Source organism: Lissotriton helveticus, chromosome 10 (assembly GCF_964261635.1).
Source record: "Lissotriton helveticus chromosome 10, aLisHel1.1, whole genome shotgun sequence".
Lineage (NCBI taxonomy): Eukaryota > Metazoa > Chordata > Amphibia > Caudata > Salamandridae > Lissotriton > Lissotriton helveticus.
The window spans coordinates 1070232615-1070254903 of NC_136071.1; the positions used below are offsets into that span (position 1 = coordinate 1070232615).

At 41.0% G+C, this 22289-nt stretch overlaps 1 protein-coding gene across 1 annotated transcript in view; it reads right to left on the reverse strand.

Annotated features, from left to right (window-relative positions):
* The window catches only part of SCIN (scinderin), a 308708-nt gene that overhangs the window by 223093 nt on the left and 63326 nt on the right, over nt 1-22289 (reverse strand). The window contains exons 2-3 of the mRNA XM_078663781.1: nt 20567-20721; nt 11900-12061 (exon numbers count right to left, since the gene is read on the reverse strand). Of these exons, the coding sequence (XP_078519907.1) occupies nt 11900-12061; nt 20567-20721 (317 nt within the window). The remainder of the gene's footprint in view (nt 1-11899; nt 12062-20566; nt 20722-22289) is intronic.

Below are 22289 nucleotides of genomic sequence, written 5' to 3' on the forward strand. Positions count from 1 at the left end.
GAGCAAAAGAGACTTCACATGTGATGTATGTTAATAAAGTTTGTATTCAACACACACATTAATTACCACAACATGAACATCATGTCTTTTCGGGCATCAATCACATTCGGAAATATCATTAGCAGTACTAGGCCTAACCGTGTTAAAGTGACATCAGTAATATGCACACTAGGAAAATATCCTACTTTATGCCCCAGCACCCTTATGTGGTGCAAACCATTGTCAGAACTAAGCCCAGCTTGGCAATTATTATAATTCAATACTATACAGTTTTAGGATGCACCCCAGATCACTACGATATCAGAAATGTGTACGCACAGATAATTACAACACTTTTAAACAGCACCGGCTGTAAACCAATGTCAAATGCAGTATTCTTTTGGCAAGAACACAATGTCTAAACAACACACATACACAGCACTGTAATGGAGTGCAACTGATATCCAACAGGTCAGTTGGTCATACACATGCAGACCTCATGGTCCAAGCCCTCCTCCACCATTCAGCTAACCCCGACTCAATACACCCATGTGCTGGAGACAACGAAAAGCCTCCCCCCTGAATCTAGGTAGATCTTGGCCTGAGTCACACTTAGTCAGGCTAATTATGCAGCAGCCGACAAGGGGAGGTTCGGCCACTACTATGGAAGTTCACCCACAGTATGCAGATGATTCCACAATGTGTCTTCCAGCACTAGCTCAGTTCTCCGAAGCACAAGGGGTCACACAGTCTCTTGACGCACTTCAGATCACTCTCTAAAGCGTTCCTTTGCCCAGTCAATTACTCTCACAAACCACGCCCAATCCAGGCAATACTACCTGGCAACACAAAGTCGTTGGACACGGTGAGGAGACAGAAGTTGGTCCCCTGCACTGCGGGTACAAAAGGAACAATCGAAAAATGAGGGATGATACAAGGGAGGGGCACCCCATCAGACACACATCAATTAAAGTAGCACTTAGGCAATTCGGGCACCCCAGAACATGAATCTGCTTCTCTGCACCTCTCTGGAAAGGGGAACAATGTCTAGTACGAGTTGATCTGAGTCACACCAGACAATTACAGACACACGCAAAGAAGAGTTGCAAATTCTGTACCTCCTTTGAAATGAAACACAATGTCTGGTGCGCCTTAATACGGGCTGCCCAAGACAATTCTAGTCACACACAAGCTCAGCAGTGCCTCATGAGGTAGAATGAGGCACTACAATGGCTACGCTCCCACCTCCGAGGGTCACAACCTGTGAATCGGACACAGCACGCAATGAGCATACAGTCAGTGTGTCATATGAGAGAGATGCAGCATGATTGAGGAAGCGGGCCACATGGGGGCCGGGACCCGGTGAATCCACTCACCACCAACAAGATGCTTATGTGTCTTGAGTCCCCATGATTTAGGGGCCAGACTCCTTTAATGTGGGCAGTACTTTTGGGCTCCGCACAAGGCAATCTGGTATCCAGGCACAAAAATTAGCTTGACACTCAAGCCACACTACCAGTTGGGATCCGGCAGCCAATGTGGACACTTAAGAGGGCAACAAATCAGGTGGGGGGGGATGAACCACTTGTCCTGTGTTCCCAGGGTCTATGGTAAAGTGCACGGGGTCATATTAGTAAAAAACCCTCATATGCAAACACAAACGTCAAACGTCAGGTGGTATATCTTTGTTCTCTGCCATTTTAGTGTCGCAACTGCATTATCATTGGGTCTTTTCCTTTGTATGTTATGCTGACCTCCATATGGAGGAAGACCAACTGGAATGACAGTAGTGGCCAGGAATAAAAGAGGGTGTGTTAGTGATTAAGTGGGTGTGGTTTAAAATTCCTTATGACCAGCCTCAAGTGTTTTTATTCTGTGGATGACTGGCATAGGAAGCTAAAAACAAAAAAGTATGTGTTTAGGCCTAGTTACTAGCCTGTCGCACTTGTGTAAGCGATCAACATGTTTCTGCCTCCTGGCATCTCTAGAGGCTTTCATCAGGATCAGGTGATAGGAGTATATTTTGGCTCCTAAGTGGAAAAATGGTGTACTCACCACTTAAATTTTATAGAAGGTAGATACATCGAGGGAAACGGCCAGTTACAGCAGACCTGTTGTGGTGCCACTGTTGCAGAGACTTGTTCTGACACTGATTCCCCCCACTTAAGAGGGCACCACTCTCCAGGTGTCACAAGTATATGGTGTGGGTCCCTCACAGAAGGTCTTTGATGTCCCTGAGACCTCCACAAGAGAACAGGTGGCAAGCAAACAAGAACTTCGAGAGTACACGTCAGGGTGTCATATAGCAGCAGGTAGTCATCCCAGCCAGGCCATTATTCAGGAAGGGTGCACGGTCCCTTCCAATGGCAGTAATCCTTCTTCTGCACAACAGATTCCTCTGGCGGTGTGCACCTCGGAGTTCCAGGATTTCCAGTGCTACGTCCCCACAAGTGTATCACTACCCTGATGAAATATGGCACAAGTATTTCTACTGTAGTGTGCCTTTGAAGTTGGGGGCAGTTCAGAGGGTTCCCAGAGGCCAAGTGTCAAAACATTTCCTAGGATAGCCACCCAGGCCCTCAAATGGCAGAGATCTGTGGTTCCAGTCGTATGCCCAATGTTCATAGCTATCTCTGGGGAATTCACAGATGTTTTCCCCCCAGCCTCCATTGTGGATTGGAGTAAAACTAAAAGGCACACAAAAGTTATTAGATCAGAGACATGCCCACTTTCTAGAAGTGGCATTTCTAAGGTATTAATGACAAATCCCTCTTTATCACAGGAGAGGGTTTGTCATTGTGAATCCAATTATGAAGCTGCTCCACTGTAATTAATCAAGTAATTTCAACCATTCCCCCAGTTAACTTATGGGAAGAGCGAACCTTATAGGTAGTGAAACTACACACAGGTATTCTTCACTACCTGGGCAGGGACCACATGTGTGTACCTGCCTTGCCTTTTACCTACCACTTGCTTCACCCCTTAAGACTTAACCTAGGTGTGACCTAGTGGTAGTGAAAGGTCCCCTCAGGATTGGCCAGCGGATTAGAAAGGAGAACCTGAGCATAGGACCAATTGCACACATAAAGGCCTGCAATGTCAGGCTTGACATATGTTTAAAAACTTTTTAGGTCCAAGTGCGCACCCACAGACCTACAATGGCAGGCTTGAGACATGTTTAAAACCATCAGGTAAGCACCACTTCCTAAAGTGCTTAGGAAGGGCGCGCGGACTTTCATACTGCATTTACAGTGGAAAAAGGCCTTAGCCCTAAGGGCACTAAAAGAGAATCAGCAAAACCCATGAGACATAAGAGTGTCAGGTCTAACACTCACTATCGATTCCTGTGTAGCAAGGATATGGATGTCACACAAACCCTTATCCCCCAAAACATTTACAATAAAGGAAGAATGTCCCATTCAACGAGCTGGTGCTTGATGATACCTGCAAAGATTTCAATGCATCTACAAAAGGGTCTTTTGACAGGGTATGGTGGCTTAGTGGACTTATGTGCCCACTGTAGGGACCTGTGTTTGACCTCTTGGTCACAGGTTCGAATACTGGTGGCTGCACTCAGCCTTTAATCTTTTTGAGGTTAATAAAATGAGGACCTTTGGGTAACAATAAACATCTGATATTCAGTGCCAAGATTCCCTTCTGGGTAAACGTGCACTTTACAGATACAGGTTGTTGCTAAGACTATTTTCTATTGAAAATCACACTCAGACAAAGGTTTGGAGTTTTAGGTCAAACGTATTTCAGATCCTGAGTCTTTTCAATACAAAATTTACTATGTAAGTCCTACTCTGCATAGCTTCATAGTCTGACCCTTCAAAGAATATGGAAGTGATATTCATCAGAAACATGTGGTTGCTAAACTGTCTGATTAGAAATACTATTTTTACTATAGGTTTCTCAGTACTAAAGTATGTTGCTACATAGTGATTTTGTGGCTTTTTAAATCACAAGATCAAAAGACAATGATGCTGGTAGGTGACGCTGAAAAGAAGAAAACCTCAGACATAGAAGCAGTTTCCTGTAACACTATTCTTAGAAACCAGTCAGTCTGCATTTGAGATTGTGTTCTACTTCTTCTTTTTCTTCTTAGTGTTATCGCTGCTACAAGGTTGCGGATTACTACTACTACAACTATTACACCTCCTCCTTTTCTTCCTGCTGCCAATACTGCTAATAATATTAATAATTCTGCTAATGAAAATAACAATATGTAAACATAAGCAGCAGTTTATTTTTTACAATATAAGTATAGGTCGACATATTTTACTTGACATGTCACTGATTACTTCTACCAGATCCGGAAGGTAGTGGGGAAGTGCTATGGTGCCATGAAAACTCTGAGGAAAGTTATAGATCTATTACCATCCAAAGCCAGGAAAACCATAGTACACGCAGTAATCACTTCGCAATTAGATTATGGCAATGTACTGTATTTAGGTGCTTCCAAAAAAAGGCCTAGCTAAATTGCAAAGGGTGAAAAATGCTGCAGCACGCCTGGTTCTCTGCCTTCCAAGGAGAACTAATACTAAGAAAGCTCTGACTACCTTACACTGGCTGAGAGTGGAGAAGAGAGCCATGTTTAAGGCAATGTGCTATTGTCAACGCATCCTCTCACACAAAGGACCTAGATACCTGCAACCACTGCTGACTAAATATATCCCAGGACGAAATCTGAGATCCATGGACATGGCTTTAGTGAAGGTCCAAAGAATATTCAAAGCCAGAATGGGGGCTTGCTCTTTCAGGTATTTAGCAGCTAAAATCCAGCACACCCTGCCAATCACCATAAGAACGGAACTCAGCGAAGGTTGTTTCCGCAGACAGCTGAAAACATGGCTGTTCTCAAAAACGGACGAAGGGACAGAGTAAGAGCCATGTAGGAACAGCAGTTACTCATCTGGATATGTCTTAGCGCGGGGACACACTGTTGGTGTAACCATGCGCTCTACAAATGAATAAATACATAAATAAATAAATGACACACCAATACACTCTATTGTTCTTTACTCCATACAACGTTACACCACTCCACTCGACTCTACTCCACTGTACGAGACTTTATCTCATGCTATGCTACTATACAACAATACGCTCTAAGCAGCTCCACTGTTTCACACATTACTGAACGCTATAAAAATCCACTCTACAACCCTCTACTACACTGTATGCCACTTACCAACACTTTACTTCTTTCTATACTCCTTCACTCTGCTGTACATCACTGTACTCTGCCGTATGCCACAATACAACACTCTACTCCACCCTACTCTACAATACTCTTGTTCACTATACAACACTGTACACAACTCTTTGTATGCCACCGCATCCCTCTTTACTCCACTCTACTCCGACACAGTACTTCACTCTACTCCACTACTCCACTGTATGCCACTCCACTCTATGCCATTGTACTCTATAATGTATGCCCATTCACTCTAACACACTCTACAACACTGCACTGTACTGTATACCTCTGTACTCTACAAAAGTCAACTATACTGTATGCTACTCTACTGTAGTTTACAGCACTTTCCAATACTGTACAACACCCCACTACACACTACTGTGCAAAAAGGTACTCCAGTTTATGAAACTTTACTCAACCTTATGCTACACCACCCACTCTACTGCATGACATACTCCTATAGTCCATGACATGCCACTCCAACATATTCCACTTTACTCTACTGTGCAGTATCCCACTCCACTGCACTTCACTCCACTATACTCCACTCTACTGCCATTTATCCTATTCTACACCACTGCACTATACTAATGAATGAATGAATGAGGGCAATTTGTATTGCGCTACTAAAACCCGAAGGTGTCAAGGCGCCTTTGCCACTCCACTGTCTGACACTGTACTCCACTGTATGCAACTCCACTACAAACATCAATATTGTCACTGACGTTATTAATTTCTACGGTTGTTTTTGAAACAAAAACAGATCTTTTTCTCACACCTAAGTATAAAGTTACTTTAACCTTTGTTTTTTTCGGTGAATATATATATATATAGCTAGCTTTGGAATATCTACGTGTTTTCGCCCTCACGTAAAGCAGACTGGTGGGAGAAGCACATGGCCTGGGCAGGGGAAAATGAAATATGGCTTGACAAGGTTGTACTATGGGCTCGAAACATAGATGACCTCTTCATTATATGGAAGGGGTCGTCAGATGAGACGATGAACTATGTGGCAGCCCTGAATAATAGCAATTTGAACCGAAGGTTCACAGAGTGTATGGGCAGGACGCAGGTTCCATATTTGGACCTGTTGGTGCACATTAATGACAATACTATTGAGACAGCTTTGTATCGAAAGCCCACAGCGGGAAACAGCACCTTACATGCTGATAGTTTCCACCCAAAGACTGTTATCAGTGGGGTCCCTTATGGAGAACTAGTAAAGCTAAGGCACAACTGCTCTATGGATGAGTATTTTCAAAAAGAAAGTCAGGATGCATTAAACAGGTTCAGAGATCGAGGATACAGGCAGGAAACCTTGGGGAATGCAGTGAGGAAAGTAGAAAACATACAGAGAAAAGATCTCCTAATAACAACCAGGGAGAAGCCGGGTTCGGCACTAGAAGAGAAGGGAATGGTTAGAATGATAACAGAGTATACGACCAGCTCTTCTGAAGTATTTCAGATTTTTCGAAAAAATTGAAGGGTCTTAAAAGCTGATAATATTATAGGGCCACAGATTTCGCAAAGTCCACTCATACAGGAGAGGTCACGGAAACAGCTTGGTGTCCGTGCGCTGTATAAATATTTTTTACATTACATTACATTACAAAGACCAGATAGTGAGGAGTCATTTCACCAAGGGACCCAAAAAGAACAACCCGGTTACAGGGCTTTATCCCTGTATGAGCTGCAAAGCTTGCAGAAATAGTCAGAAAACGAAAGACTTTCAGGTACCGGGTAGAAAGACTAAACGAAAGATCGAAAAGTTAATGAATTGTAATTCCGATTTTACTGTGTATTGTTTAACTATGTTGGGAGTATGATTCACCCAACTAAGAAAAGGATCCTCGACACATGCGTGTCATAAAAAACTGTGATTTCACATACCCAGGTGCACGCCATTTCCAAGAGAAACATAATTCGAACCAGAATCGCCTTAAGTTTTTCTGCATAGATCAGGACCCCAAAACAGAGAGAGGAAGGGATAGAACTATAAAATTAAGTAAGTTGGATTCTCAATATATTGTTGAGTTGCAGACAAGACCCCACAAGGCCTAAATAATGAAGAGGAGATTTGGGTTCATATCTGATGATCAGACAAAGATTTAATGAAACGAAACCTGGCTTTTCAACAAACCTGAGTGATCCTCTGCGGCTCTGTCTCAGGCCTGTCCTCTTGCAGCGCTGGGACGCCTCAGGGTAGCCACCGCGCTTTACAAATCGTCTTTTCATTTCATTTAATTTCATTTCACAAGTGGTTAAAAAGTTGCTGTATAGAGGTGAAAGCTATTTTTTTGTTTTTGTTTATGTTAGTAGATCATACACAGAGAATTGACTTGAGATATTGCAAGCATTAGGAGAAGATAAAAGGATTAGTGTACATAATAATTTTCTGCCGGAGATTAACTATTGGTGACATACATTGTGGGTAAAGTGCCCATTCAGGGCTAAATAACTACGAGAAATACTCAATGTAATGCAGGCTGACCCGACAAGGAGGAATTTTGTTTGATCGAATAATAACGTCTTGCATACAAAGGTCCTGAGGGGTAGGAAAGCCCATTCAGGACAGAATTTGTAAACGGCGGTTAATATACAATAACAATGTCAATTCATCCTAGTGGAGACAAAAAATAATAATGAATTGATGAATTATACATTTGTCTTGATGTAAAAATAATGTAATTGGATTGAATTCCCACAAGATTTATGAAATAATAGATAGGTGGTGTGGAGTAGGATAGATTAATTTAAACCATGCCAAGATGGCCGCCGTAGAAAAACCACGATGCTGAGCCTGTAAAAAAGCATTGCTGTTGTCTCTGTTCATGATTGGAATGAATTGTGGTTTCCTTTCTTTGTGTTTACAATGAATTGTATTTTAAATATGTTGTTCCTGTTGATCCCACCGACATTGAGGAAGGTGTGCAGCCGGAACGTGTCTGTCCGGGTAGTAGTCGTGTGGCAAATAAAACTTTAAAATGTATTTTTCCAGTGTGCGGCTCACTTTGTTACCGTGGAGTGGAGGTCACCTTTTGGAATATAAATATATACATATATAAAACAATCTGTTTTTGTTTAAAGTACGACCTTAGAAATGTAGTACATATAAAAGAAACAAAGGTTAATGTGACTTTATAGTTAGGTGAAAATTTCAATGATAATGTAACATTTTAAACTAAAAAACACTGAAGTTCACATGCTATAGTTATCTTTAAGTGCCCTAAGGTAACTATAACTCGCACCCTCACCATGCACAGTCTTGTCATCAATGATGTCATTTGTAATGCTGCAGTGATGTTATCAGTGTTGTTATAGAATAGAGCAGGTCATGAGTTATGCAATATATGGGGTACTTAGCTGTGTATGGAGATAGCACGAGTTATAGTTACCTTAGGGCACGTGACAGGGCACGCTGGTCTAAGTATGCCTACCCAGCGCAGTGGCGAACAGAGGATCTCGTGTGTTGGGTACCTGTTTTTCCTTTCCAGATATGCAACATGTAAATTCCAGTATTTTATAGGCTCTCAAATGAACCCTTATGCATATTCATGGGCTTATTTGTATGCATGCTCCTCCAGGCAAGAACACTAAACTCTCTGCAAGATAATCAGCGTCTCTAACACTGGGCTGACAGCTAACCTACTGTAGTCATGGATTTTATTTGGCAGTCTAATCAAAGAAGAATAACAGCGGATTCAGGAACAATGTGCTTTAATTTGCTTGATTCAGTTATGTAGCTTCCTTGACTGCATCAAAGACTGAAAAGCTCAATGTAATGCAAACACTGCTCCCTCAAACAGCTGCTGTAGAAATGTATTGTAACTCTAACATCAGGTTGATAGAGAACCCAGTGTAGTCCTAGTGCAGATGCCTTTTATTACATTAATGTTGAGTAGGATTGCTGTACACTACAGAATTACTTCCTTCATCCAGACATCACACATCAGAATTCAGATGCCATGTCACAGTATTTTCCTAGCGAAATCTGAATCTGGAAATCTGTATACCCACAGGGGAGCTTCTCATCTTGCACCCTCTACTGTACTCACGCTACTTCATGGTTACCACGAGCAGCTCCACCCCAGACACCTGCCATCTCTTTGGCACTCCAAGAAAGCTATCAAGACACACTCTCTTCCCCTTCTTCCTACCTCCAAATGGCTCATTCCTTTGTCTCCTTCTTTCACCAGGATTATTAAAGTATGCTATGCTTCCTTTATGAATATCCCTGCATGTCTCTATTACTCTTCCTAGCAATACTGTTGGGAACTGAGGTCATATAATAAGTGAAGGCCACTAAGGCGGGCCTTACAAACGTCTCATCAGAAGGAAACAAGGAAGTCCAACTCTTATAAAGGTCTTAGTTATCAGACTTCAGCAGAGAGTGAAGCAGGAAATGTTATTTATTTAAAATGTTCCAGGGTAGAAGGATTTATTCACCTATGATGTCAGGTATGGAAGACCGAGACCAAAGACTAGCCCAGGAATGTTACAGTTACCCCGGGAAAAAGTGGGAGCCATTTGAGTTCCCAAACAAAACACAATCTTTTTCAGGTCAGTAACAATACAACCAGCAGTCATCTGACATTTAGCATATATCCTAATATTATATGATGGTACAGTGATTCAATAATGAATTAGGAATAAAATAGCTGCACTCACTAAGAGTGCAGAGTTTTTCATCTCAAGATCCTACATAAGGTGATTTGAGGTTTGAATGTTGAAACAATGGGGCATATTATCAAGGGGGTTTATCTCCGCTTTTTTGGCTTTAAAAGTCAAGAAAGCGGAGATAAAATTATCTCCCTATTACCTAGCTGTCGCTAACACCAGTTAGCGACAGCTAGTAGGAGATAGCGACCATCTTGGGCCCCGCTTTGCATGTCAGTGAAATTTATCACTAATGACATGCAAAGTGGGCGTGCCAAGATGTTAGCGACTGGAAACAGTCGCTAACATCGCTATCTCCTATTACCAACTTTTGGAGATATTCGCGCTAAGCACGAATATCTCCAAAAGCTAACACTGCCCCTGAGCAGTTCTTAGCCATGTTATCCAACGGTAGGTGGATAACATGGCTAAGAGCATTAGCTCGGTAATGCACGAATATCGCTGACTTTTCAGCGATATTCATGCATTTCGGCCAATTTTTATCGCTTAGGAGATAAACCTTGATAATAGCAAGGTTCCTAAGCGATAAAAATCGCCGCAGCACGGCGATAAAAATATTGCCGCTAAGCCAACATAGCGATAATTATCGCTAGTTGTTGGTAATATGCCCCAATATTTTTTTGTCCACTGCATCTATTTGGTGCAACAGTTGTATCTTTCTTAAAGATGTTGGATACCAAGATAGGTTCAAAAGGTTCGCCAAGGATGAATGTAGAATAATTACTCTGAAGTTATGGAATAGCCTTTTAAATCAAAGAAAATATTTTTACTAGAAAGATACCGTTGGCTATCCCATGATCTATTTTTCTAGTCCTGCCAACAGGATTGAAAATTGTTGCATTGATGTGACCCCTAATAAAGAGTGGTGTGCTGCCTCCACAGGACTAGCCGGAAGCTGGAAAGGTCAATGAGTGGCTCCAGATAAATACATTGAATCCAGACTGACGTGTCTCTACCAGACGAAAAGAATATAGCTTCACATGTATGCTTTGAGAGTGCCCACCAAGAAATTATCTAAAATAAGCAGAGAATACAACACTACTGAATAGTTAAGCAAAACTCAGACATTACCCACCATTTGATTCACTATTTTCTTTGTTTCTCCTGAATAATAAGCCACACGTATATTCATCCCTTCACAAGGCCTCAACCTGCACTGCATGTGGGATAGGCTGTCTAGAAAATTCAGATTGGGCTGGTGATCAGTGGGGAGTACCATTTCCATCAATTTCAAAAATAGGGGTGACTTCCCCCTTAATTGTGACAAGTAGGCACCATCAAAGTTATAAAGCTACTGCCAATTATGCCATAAAAGGTAATGCTCAACAGACTCTTGCGGGTTAATGGCACCCCGACAGATGCACAACGTGGGAGTGAACTAAAGTTTTAATGTCTCCTCTACTTTAAACAGGATGATACGCCATAAACCAGGTCCTAAAAGGTTGCACTCAGTGGTGTGATCATAATGTGAACATCTAAAGTACATTCATGTGTAAAAAATAAGGATCTGCTAATGCCTAGAACAGGAACAGATAATGAAATGATATTGCTTTGATTTATGTTCTGTGTCCAATAAGTGAGGAAGATGATATCTCAGTAGATTTTTACTAAGTACAGTATGCCATAAACTCTCTTGTTAAATGTACTGAGCACATTTAATTATTTATCAAGTCTCAAAAGTGCAACCTTTGAAACATGCTAAGAGGAAGCACAGTAAAAATAAGCAGAGCATGAAAGATAACAAATGAGGAACTCTCCTTACTGGCGTTTAATCAATCAATGATAGGAGAAAAGGAAGGTATTATGTCAGTACAATGTGTTACTAGTTCTATACATTCGATAAAATTCTAGATGCATGCTGCAGAGTCAGGTTGATGCCTTACTCTAACATCACTGCAGCATTATGATTTTAAAGATGGTTTTATACATTATCTTCCTTCATCAATTACAAAACCATAGCAGAATATGAGGTAAGCTTTGTGGCAGAATTTGCAAATAAGGGTGTAGTTTGGGTGTTTGCTTCTGTACGTAGACACTTACGGTTCCGAGATCAACGATGAAGCAGTCGCCTTTGTTGAAGCTGGACCATCCCATGGGGACCTCTGTGGCCCTGACGACCCTCCGGCCCTTAATATGAAGAAGCCTTCTGGCACTCAGGTCATTTGTTACTACATGGTTAAACCCAGATGCCACACCACCTGCCTGAAAAAAGGGTAGAAGGGATATTTAGTGTAAAAGAAATATTTAGTTGTCGTTACACAGTGACACATTCTTAGACCTCTTCATAGAAAATAAATATCTAGCACAGGAAGCTATTTTATATATTTGACTGCTGAAAATGCTGGTGCCATCAGCCCTTGGCCCCTGGATTTTGCCAGGTTATTAAAGGAGAGAAGAGATTTTCATCTGTTTCTTACCGTGAATCAATGGAGGTTTCACTATGGTGAACCCCTTCACTGACATGAGAGGATTCACCCATTTCCCCTTATTTCATTCAGGCTTGTGTAAAATATGGTAAATAATCGTCAACCCAAGTTTATACCAACAGATGAGGAGGTTCTAGATTGGTGGTCACTGCCAATGTTGGTCAATTACAAAAATACCCCCACTTTCAACTTTTAATTAATAGCAGACCTAGTAGTATCAAGTGGGTGGTGAGTTCAATCAAAGCGGTGAAACGGCAAAGGCACATGCAGGATTTGGACTTTCAACTTAGAGTGGCCTTTTAAATACTGCATGGGTACAGAATGTTGGTGAATTAAATTGATTAAAAAGAGCAACAACTATATGCAGTTCCTTGCAAGGGTGAAACCTACTAATTACTAACCACAAAATATAAAAAGATGTATTTATTATTATCTTGAAACTCATTAAGAATGCGTTGGATATGGGAAGAACCTAGTTAAAATGAAACTGAAATACTTTGTGAGGCAGAACTGAAGTAGGTATTGCGGCTGCTTTCAGTTCTGCATCCAGTGAGCAAAACGCAAGACTTTCATCATCAGTTAACAGGGAAGTGATTCAGTAAGACCATTGCAAATTCCTTTGTGAAAGATATCCACATCCACTTCGAAAGCGAAGTACAAGCCAACAAAAAGGATGTAAAAGTTGCATGGACGCATCATTGCTCTCCTTGCACAAATACTAAAGTGGTCAAGTGACTCTGTAGGACTGTGTACGTTAATAAACCTGTATTTAAAGTCTGGTAATTGCCCATCGGGTGATACAACTGCTTTCATTATACTATTGAATAGAACAACATCAGTATGCAGTTAATAAGACACTTTACATTTGTATTTCTTGTATTGGTGGAAATGTTCTCTTTGGTATGACAAAATATCAACACAGGGCAAAAAAATAAAACATGATGATTAAAGATTTTACACAATACAAAGGAGATGTGCAGTTGAAAACCCTTTTTTATTCTGAAACGCTGTATCATCATCCAGTTGATCTAAATGGGGATCCAAGGCAGACATTCTTACCATTCTGGTGTTTGTGACATTCTGCTGTGGTGCTAATGAAGTGTGCAAGAACACTTTTAAAGGGAAATGAGCAGAGTTGCTAGGTGGTGAAAGAAGTCCAAGGAAGGTGAAAGCTCTGCTTATTTATTGAAAATTACACTGTGGTGAATTGTGCTCCAATTGTATTTAGTGTACCAGAAAAGTGATTGACAGTCAGAAGCTTTTGGAGGGTGTAATAGTATAAATATTCTAGATGGTGCAAATTGTTTTGGATGGCATTCCTCACTGTGGTGAAAAAAAAAGGGATAGTGATACAGTTATACCCGGGTTGCTTGAATGGGAACCGACTCTCTTTGATATCTTTATATTGTGTAACCCCTACCCTGGTTGATGGTGTTTGTTTGTCCTGATAGCAGCTGACTTTCATGGTAATTATTAGCTAAGCACGTAAAGCTATATGTTTTTTTTCTTTTTTTAACTTAGAGAATATTGATAATGTTTTTAAAATATTCTGCCACAATACTAAATAATGATTGAGGATACGATAGGTCCTGATAATTTTAGACTGCTCTCATAAGAATATTCTTGTACTTGGGTTTATAAATGGGGGTCTGTTGTTGGCAGTGGCTTGAACCCCGTCCCAGTAGGAACCTTTCCTTCTAGTCAAGAAAAGAGAGTTACATGCCTAGCTAACCCCTGCTCACCCCCTTGCTAGCTTGGCATGCGCAGATAATCTTATCTCAGAGGCAGTGTGTTAAGCAGTTCTCCCAAAACAGACGGTAACACAGTGAAAACACTACAAAAGGACACCACACCAGTTTAGAAAAATAAAATATCTTTATCTAAACCAAAACGACAAAATATCCAAAATACACTTCTCACAATATGACTTTAAAAAGGTTTTAGCCATTCTTTCCATAGAAAACTATTGATGCAGGTTTTTTTCACAAAGTACCTTAGGATTTGTCAAAATGTGAGGCGCAGGAAAACACATCAATGTATCGGATCCTGAGCCTGTGGGGAGGCGATGAGTCAGTTCTGCTACGTGAAGGACAAGTGTTGCATAGAAACCAGACTGTAAGGGCCTGCGATGGGTCGATTTCTGGGCAGCTCAGGTCTGAGAGTCTCAAACATGGTGCACAGGTGTGATGCGTGGGAAATTCCAGGTGCTGCGGGTCAATGCAGCGGTGATCCAGGTGCTGTTTTAGTTTCTGCAGTCAATTCTTCCAGGCTCATGGTAGGCTTACGTTATAGTCGAGCAGGATTTTTGGACTTCGGAAACTCGGTGCTCAAGACTCGGGCTGGAGTGATGTCTCAGCTTGCACACAGGCACTGCGTCGTTCCTTTCGGGCGCACCCCAGCGGTGCGTGTGTTTTTGGCCACACAGCACTTTGCGGCAGGAAAAAAGGCATTGGAAGGGCGATGCGTGGATTTTCACCAGGAAAGTCAGGAAAACAACCCTAAAGGGCCCAGAACTGGATTAGGCACCACAGGGCATGTCAGAACTCCCAACAGCGGAATTCAAGGTTGCTGTCGGTGATGTCTTTGTGTCCCTAACACTTCTTAACAGGAGGCAAGCTCTACTTCATGCCCTTGAAGAATCTTCTCAAGCAGCTTTCACAGCAAAGCCCAGTCTTTGGCCTCTTTCATGCAGAAGCAGTAACTACAGGCCAACCCAGCAAAGCAACAAACAGCAAAGGGGCAGTACTCGTCACAGATCTTCAGCTCTTCTCCTTGGCAAAGATTTTTCTTATCCAGAAGTGTTCTAAACTCTTGGGGTCAGAGCCCCAATACCTATGCTACTTTTTCCATTGAAGTCAGCACAAAGAAAAGTCTCTCTTGCACACAAGAACCAGTTCTGTCCTGTCCTGGCCAGGCTCACTACAAAAGGTGGATATAGCATTGTGCAGGGCAGTCACAGCCTATTCGGGTGCTAGTGACAACTCCGCCCACCACTCAAGCTCAGTATGGCTCACCATCATAAGCAGGGCACAGCTCAGCTCCCTTTGTGTGAGTGTCTGGAGTGAATGCACATACTAACCACTGTCAGCTAAAACAAGACATTGATTCCACAAGCAGGCAGAGGCACAAGATGGTTAAACGAGAAAATGCCCACTTTCTAAAAGTGGCATTTTCAAACATTGGATTTAAAAACTAACTTCACCAAAAGATGTATTTTTAAATTCTGAATTCAGGCAACCAAAACTCCATCCGCTATCTTGTCATATTTGAAAGTTACACTTGTAAAATGTTACAAGGCATCTCCAATTAGCACCTATGGGAAAGACAGCCTTTTAATCGTGAAAAATGAAGTTGGCAGTATTTCACTATCAGGACATGTAAAACACACCATTGCATGCCTTGCCTTTCACATACACTGCACTCTGCCCATGGGGGTATGTTGGGCCTACCTTAGTGGTGACTTACATGTAAGAAAAGGGAAGGCTAGTGCCCAGCAAGGGGGTACACATGCCAGGTCGACATGGCAGTTTAAAAAGTGTGCAAGCAGACACTGCAGTGGTAGGTCTGAGGCACATTTGAAAGGCTTGTGTGGGTGGCACAATCATTGCTACAGGTCCACTAGTAGCATTTGATTTACAGGCACACGCAGTGCACTTTGCTAGGGACTTACCAGTAAATCAGCAAGTGTTTATTCAAGTTTACGACAAACTGTCCTTCTGCACACTAAGCATCATATTAATGCGAGCCCCAAGGAGGGAGAGAGTCACCGCACGCATTCCAACATGTGCGACAACGTAGAGGGTGGCTGGTTGATTGCAAACGTCTCGTGAAATTGTGAAGCACGCTGAGAGGGCATGCAGTGACTCTCTCCCTCCTTTTGGCTCGCATTAATATGACGCTTAGTGTGCAGAAGAGGATGCCATGTTCCAATGAAGAGACAGTATGGCGTCAACTTGAATAAACACTTGATTTATGCCCACGGAGAGTGTCCCATTAATGTGGATTGTATCTTGATGTCCAGTGCTGCTCATTCTGGGCGATGTGTGTTCTTTGTACCCTTGTCCTGATGAGGCCCAGATGAAAGGGCCGAAACACGTTGTCCGCATGAACAAAGAAGAGTCCAATGAATAAAAGATTTTGTGTTAAAAACTTTACATAAACACTGTGGATGGGTTCAGAGGTGGAAGTATTTACCTCTTGTGTATACAGGATTACCTTGAAGTGGGTTGATGACAGTTATAGAGCAAACCTGAAACTCCTAGCTTGTGGTAGAAAGGAATATAGGATTATGTGTATTAGTATGTGCAATTGATTGTATGTAATTGTTTTCTGTGGCTGTTGTAATTATCTATTGTATGTAATTGTTTCTGTATTCATATAAATCATGAATTGTTTTGTATCTACATATATTAGAGAACAATGACAATAATTTACTCATTGTTCCTATTTGCAATCAGAGCTGGTATGTGCCTGAATGCGAATACATGCAAATAGGCAGGGACTGTGTACAACAGAATAGGATTTACTGTGTCCTATTGTTAATGTTATCATATTGATTCCTCCACATCACTGTCTGTGTATAGTTTGATACTTCCTTGCTCAGATGGTGAAGGACGATTAGGGCAAACCCCGTTGGTATATCATCATCCCTAGGACTTCATAACATACATGTCTAGACTTGCTGTTGGCTCAATGGACACAACTTCCTTGCTCAAACCACTGGAACTGGCTTAAACAAAACATTATTTTAAATTAGAAAACAAGATTTTCCATTCAGCAAAGCCTTCCGCCAAGCTGGCTACAAGCCCCTGTGAGTCAGCCGAACTTGCTTGCCTTGTCGCATACCACTTCTGTATCAGATTTTAGCATTTTTCTTTGACTAATATTGGACTCTTTGACACCTTTACTTTCAACAGGATGATTTTAATTTTTCAACACCACAGATATTTTCATTTTTTTGTTTTATTTATTCTTTGTTCTGGGTTTTCTCTTTTTGCCTTCTCTTGCCACAGAACTACATATAGTGGTGTTTCCTTGCTTTGTGACTACAACACCCCCATGAGTATTCCATGAGAGCTGACTTGCTTTTCAGGCTTAGCAACTATAGAAGAGATGAGGATACCCTTAATGAGATCCATTTCTCTTTGTACATCAGTGAGAGAAATATTTTGAAATGCTCCAAGCGTGCAGAAGTAATTATTTATTGATGAAGTAAACAAGGTCAAACCGCAAGCTCTCCACCTCAGGCAACCATTGCTAGAAAACAGAACTTCCAGTCCATCAATGTAGTTGGAACTATATTAAACCACAAAGAGGAAGGTTAGTATTCTCAACACTAAAGCGTCCATAAGGTTTGAAGAACACATACATACTGACAGAGCAGCGTGTTACCGCTCATCTATTTACAACAAATTTACACAGAAATAGTTTGCAACACAATTTTACATGAAAATGACAAAATGTGTATTCGGCTGCATGTTTCAAGAAACAGGCAAATGAAGTTCTGATTTAGATACTGCATTGTAAAAGCATGCAGAATGTTAGAAATAGTTTTCTGATAACACATAACCGTCAATAAGTAGATGTTTTAGTGGCATGTGTTTTTATGTTTAGATAAAGTGATAAATAAACGATAACAGAGATTTTTATGTGAGAATTAAATGCTTCATGTGCTAGATAATGGATAGCAATATTAGAATGCATAACATGAGCAATGGCAATGACAAGAAAAAGTAGGTGCTACAGGACGGTATGTTAAGATTGCATTTCGTAAAGTTTATCTTTGATGTGCCTTTAAATCTTGTATGCTCTAATAACATATGCAAAGTGCAAATGAGACTTACAAAATTCTACATGAAGTGATGGTGATTTATTAAAAGATTTTATGAGTACCTTATACTTACATAAATTAATTACAAATTATATTGAAGTGACATTAATACGCTTAATTGAAGAAATAATGCACTATTCTATGTAACACAAGATTCATATTTTAGCACAATTTCATCATATATGAGCTTTCCTAGTATGAATTTATGAACTAAATAGTCTATAGCCTATGGGAGCCTTTCATAAATTTGCCACTTGTGTTCTAACCCTCAATCGTCTTCTTTGACATTTGTAGCTTATTTGACTAGACTTGCAACAAAAGTGTTACTTCCTAAAGCAAATACTTGAGAATGGACAGACAAGGGATGAAAGCATGAAATTGTCTACTTTCTAAATGAAACAATGATTGTATGACTAAAACTATAGTGCTTCTAAAGAAATTGGGAGTGATGGATTACTTATTCTTCCAGATCTGGAAATCATCTCATCCTATCAAGAGCAACCAGTGGGAAAGAGTGGTCTGACAAATTTGGTGATGTCTGTCAGAATGTAATATTAAGTACCAATTACTGAAAATGCAAATAAAAATGTAAAAAAATGTAAAATAATTAGTGATGTCAAGGGGTATAAACCTGGAATCGATGGAGCATAATTACCTAAATATTGAACTCAGGGGATTCACCCCTCTACCCGTCCTGCAGTGCAGATTGACAATTGGGACTTCCAGAAATAATGTGAACTGTGATGAAATTCTGCGATCATGCTGCGGGCTTGTATGCTTCGGCAGAAAGGGTTCATGTCAGAGCAGCTGTGGCATTGATACTGCAGTGCGGGCAGAAGCAAATGATTCTGTCCATGAACTGAAACTGGTCATTTGGAATTTACTGAGCTTTCATAAAGGGTTGTTATGAGACGCAACTGATTTACCTGCTAATCCACTTTATATCTGAATCCCGCAGAGTTTGAAAATGCATTTTTAAACTGATCTAATTTGAATTTAGGCTGCATGCTATTCATTTGAAACCTAAATAGAAAATACAAATTAAGATAAACTACTCTGCTGTTTCTGAGTCATTATTTGTTTGTGACCCAGTTTAATTTGATTTGGTGGTTATCAAAACTAGGAGGGAGATCACTTGAGAGATTACTCATAATATTGTATGTGTGCAATTATCTTATTCCTGATCATCATTTGATAATTGCTCATTCTCTAAATATTGCAGTCCCTTTCAGCACGGAACAAGATCCATCGGAGGACCAAAGAAATTTGCTATGGTGGTTAAAAGTAATTTGGGATAAGAGAAAAATTAAACAATAAAATAGTTCATGAGGCCCAACACATTAACGCTACACCAATACCCAATTTCAATAAATAACAAGTTAATCATAGTTACATGTTGAGATGGAGGAATAGGTAACTGCATACCTGATGAACAACACATTAAAACAATATTTTGATATGGAAGTACAGGTAAGTATATAAGTGGGATAACAGGATCATTGATTTACTTGACAACATAATCCCTCAAGTATATTATGCTTTGCATGTCTGATTCCGAATCCCATCCTTGTCGCCAGTGAAATGAAGTGAAGTGCACTCAAAGAGTGAGAAACTCATTTTTATTGATGAAATAAACAAGGGGCAAGCTTCCAGCTCTTCACTTCAGGCAGCAACTGCCATAGCAGAGAACTGCATTGCACAGATGCATTTGGAACTATGGGGGTGATTACAATGCCGGGTGGACGAACCGCCTGACTAAGAGTCAGCGGTCCCGCTGCCCACATTATGATGCAACCGTCTTCATGGCGGTTGCAATGTGTATATTTTGGATTGCGGTGTGTGATGCAGGCTACAGCACAGGCCACAATAAAAAAAAAACACATTTAAAACATCCCTGTACTATGTAGCAGGCACTGTGCGGTGCCTGCCACATGGTGCAGGGATGTGTAGGAGGGGCACCATAGATGCCCCAGGGCCCATAGCGGAGGGTCATGGGGAATGGGGGCCTGCTCAGGGCCCCCAAAGTCCCTTACTGCCTGCCTTTTCATAGCGGGTTAACCGCCATGAAAGGGCAGGTGAAAAGGGAGATTGTAATCCCTACTGTAATGGCTGAGCAGGCACCGCCCCTATTGTAGACATTAGTGTCCCTCCGACAGGCCAGTGGGCTTCGTAAGCCTGTCAGAACCGCTGTGGATGGTCCCTCCACAAGATGCCTTTGCCCGCTGCATCATAATGCGGCGGGCAGACCTGCAGGGGCCGATGGCAGCGGACCACCACTGACGGCCTGATGGTCGTGGTCTCACCGCCATCATAGTCAGGCCCTACATTGCATCACAATAACGAGGGGTAAGCTATCGCGACCCTGTACTGCATGAGGCTTGAAGAAATATACATTACTAGCAATGATTATTTATAAAAACTTAAGAACAATGCATTTGAAGTTCCACGTACCTTATATTGAATGCCTCCTTTGAAATAGCCAACAAATGTATTTGACTCATATCCTTGGATCTCTCTAAACTGCACTGGCTTCCCTCCAAGGTAATCATCCAGTTGAACTGCAAAGATGGCGGCAGATGTGCTCTCATCTTGGGAGCATTCTTTTCCTGTAAATAGAAACCATATCTAAATCAATTTGCTTGCTGGTGTATAGGTTATGTTTTTTCCATTGTGTTTTGCCAACGATTGTTCATAGCGATTCTGAAACATCTGGAAGTCGTATTTAAAATGTGATTAAAACAAAACTGTCATGGCAGTACCTTAAAGCAAGATACACTCTATTGAAGGCATTTATAGAAAGTCAAAATATTTTTATTACCATTTGAAATTAGGTTTATAGTCTGCAGAAACTGCAATATAACCCTCTGGTAACAACTGGAGAAACTGTGGATTTTAAAGGTCACCTGTTCCAATAGTTGTTACATTCCTCCCTTCGACATGCATTCAAAAATATATCCGTAGAACGAAGCATAAAATAATGCAATTTTATATACAAATGAAGGTCACTATAAAAGCCACGTTTCTTAACTAGGCAGTGCCCTGCATGCTAAATTGAGCTATTTTAAGTGAGTATTTTATAGCGTCGCAAGCAGAGCTGAGGTGTGTCAGTGAATGTGCTGCTGTAATACATATAGCGATCAGGGAAAGAAAAATAGCTAGGAGACTTGATAGGATGCTAAATCGAGAGCTGTGTAGACAAAGAATCCGAACAGTTTGTTCTATTACTGGCATAGTCCATAAAACATGTTAACCTCTTACCTATGCTTTAAACTGTCGGGGTCCTCCACTACTGAGCATCAGTAGTAAAAAATTTTTTTTTTTTAAATGGTCTTGACAGGAGTCCTACCTGGAAATCCCTTTCTGTCCAAGACAAGAGCAAAAATTTAAACATAAATACATAATAGATGTAGGTTAAACAGAGGGACTGGATAAGAAGATAATGGTTTTCCATAATGTGCTGTGAGCACTCTGTGTAGTTCCCCACCTTCTGACATCACTTAGCGACCTTTATAAAGATTTAATTTGGATAGCTAAGTATTCTGCCAAGACTGCATATTGATTGGCCAGTGTACTGCTGAATGAGAATGGAGATCACCTCACGTGCACATATAGGCCTACATCACAAAACATTTTTCTCTGGCGGTATTTCATGTCCTTGCTAGTAAATTAAGACAGTGCTTAAACTTCTTTACCACTGTATTATGAATGTAGGTTTCTGGAGGTGCTAATGCGTGGCAAGAATGTTTGTCCACATTTGTATTAGGTGTTTGTAGTGGAGTGTGTTCTGTGATTTTTGTGGTGCTGTGCTTTGTGCTGCATCAATGCAATGTGATGGTACACTGTGGTCGTTGTGTCGCATTATCCTTTGGCATTGTTGTTGTGTTGGGCTCAGCTATTTTTTGTTTTTGTTTTCATGTTGCTTTGTGTTTTTTATTGTATTATGTTCTGCTCTCTACTTTAAGTATGTCATGCAACACAAATCCGTAATTGACGAGTGAGGGGACTCAATACAGGGGTGTGTTTTTTTCATGCATTTGCAAAATAAAACCCGCTCCCCAGGTTAGGTTCAGTGATACGTCAATCACAAATTTGTGTTGCATTACAAATAATTAGGAGGGTGAACCTAACTGTAACTTCCTTCTCCCTCTAATTTTGTTTGTACTTTAAGTATGTC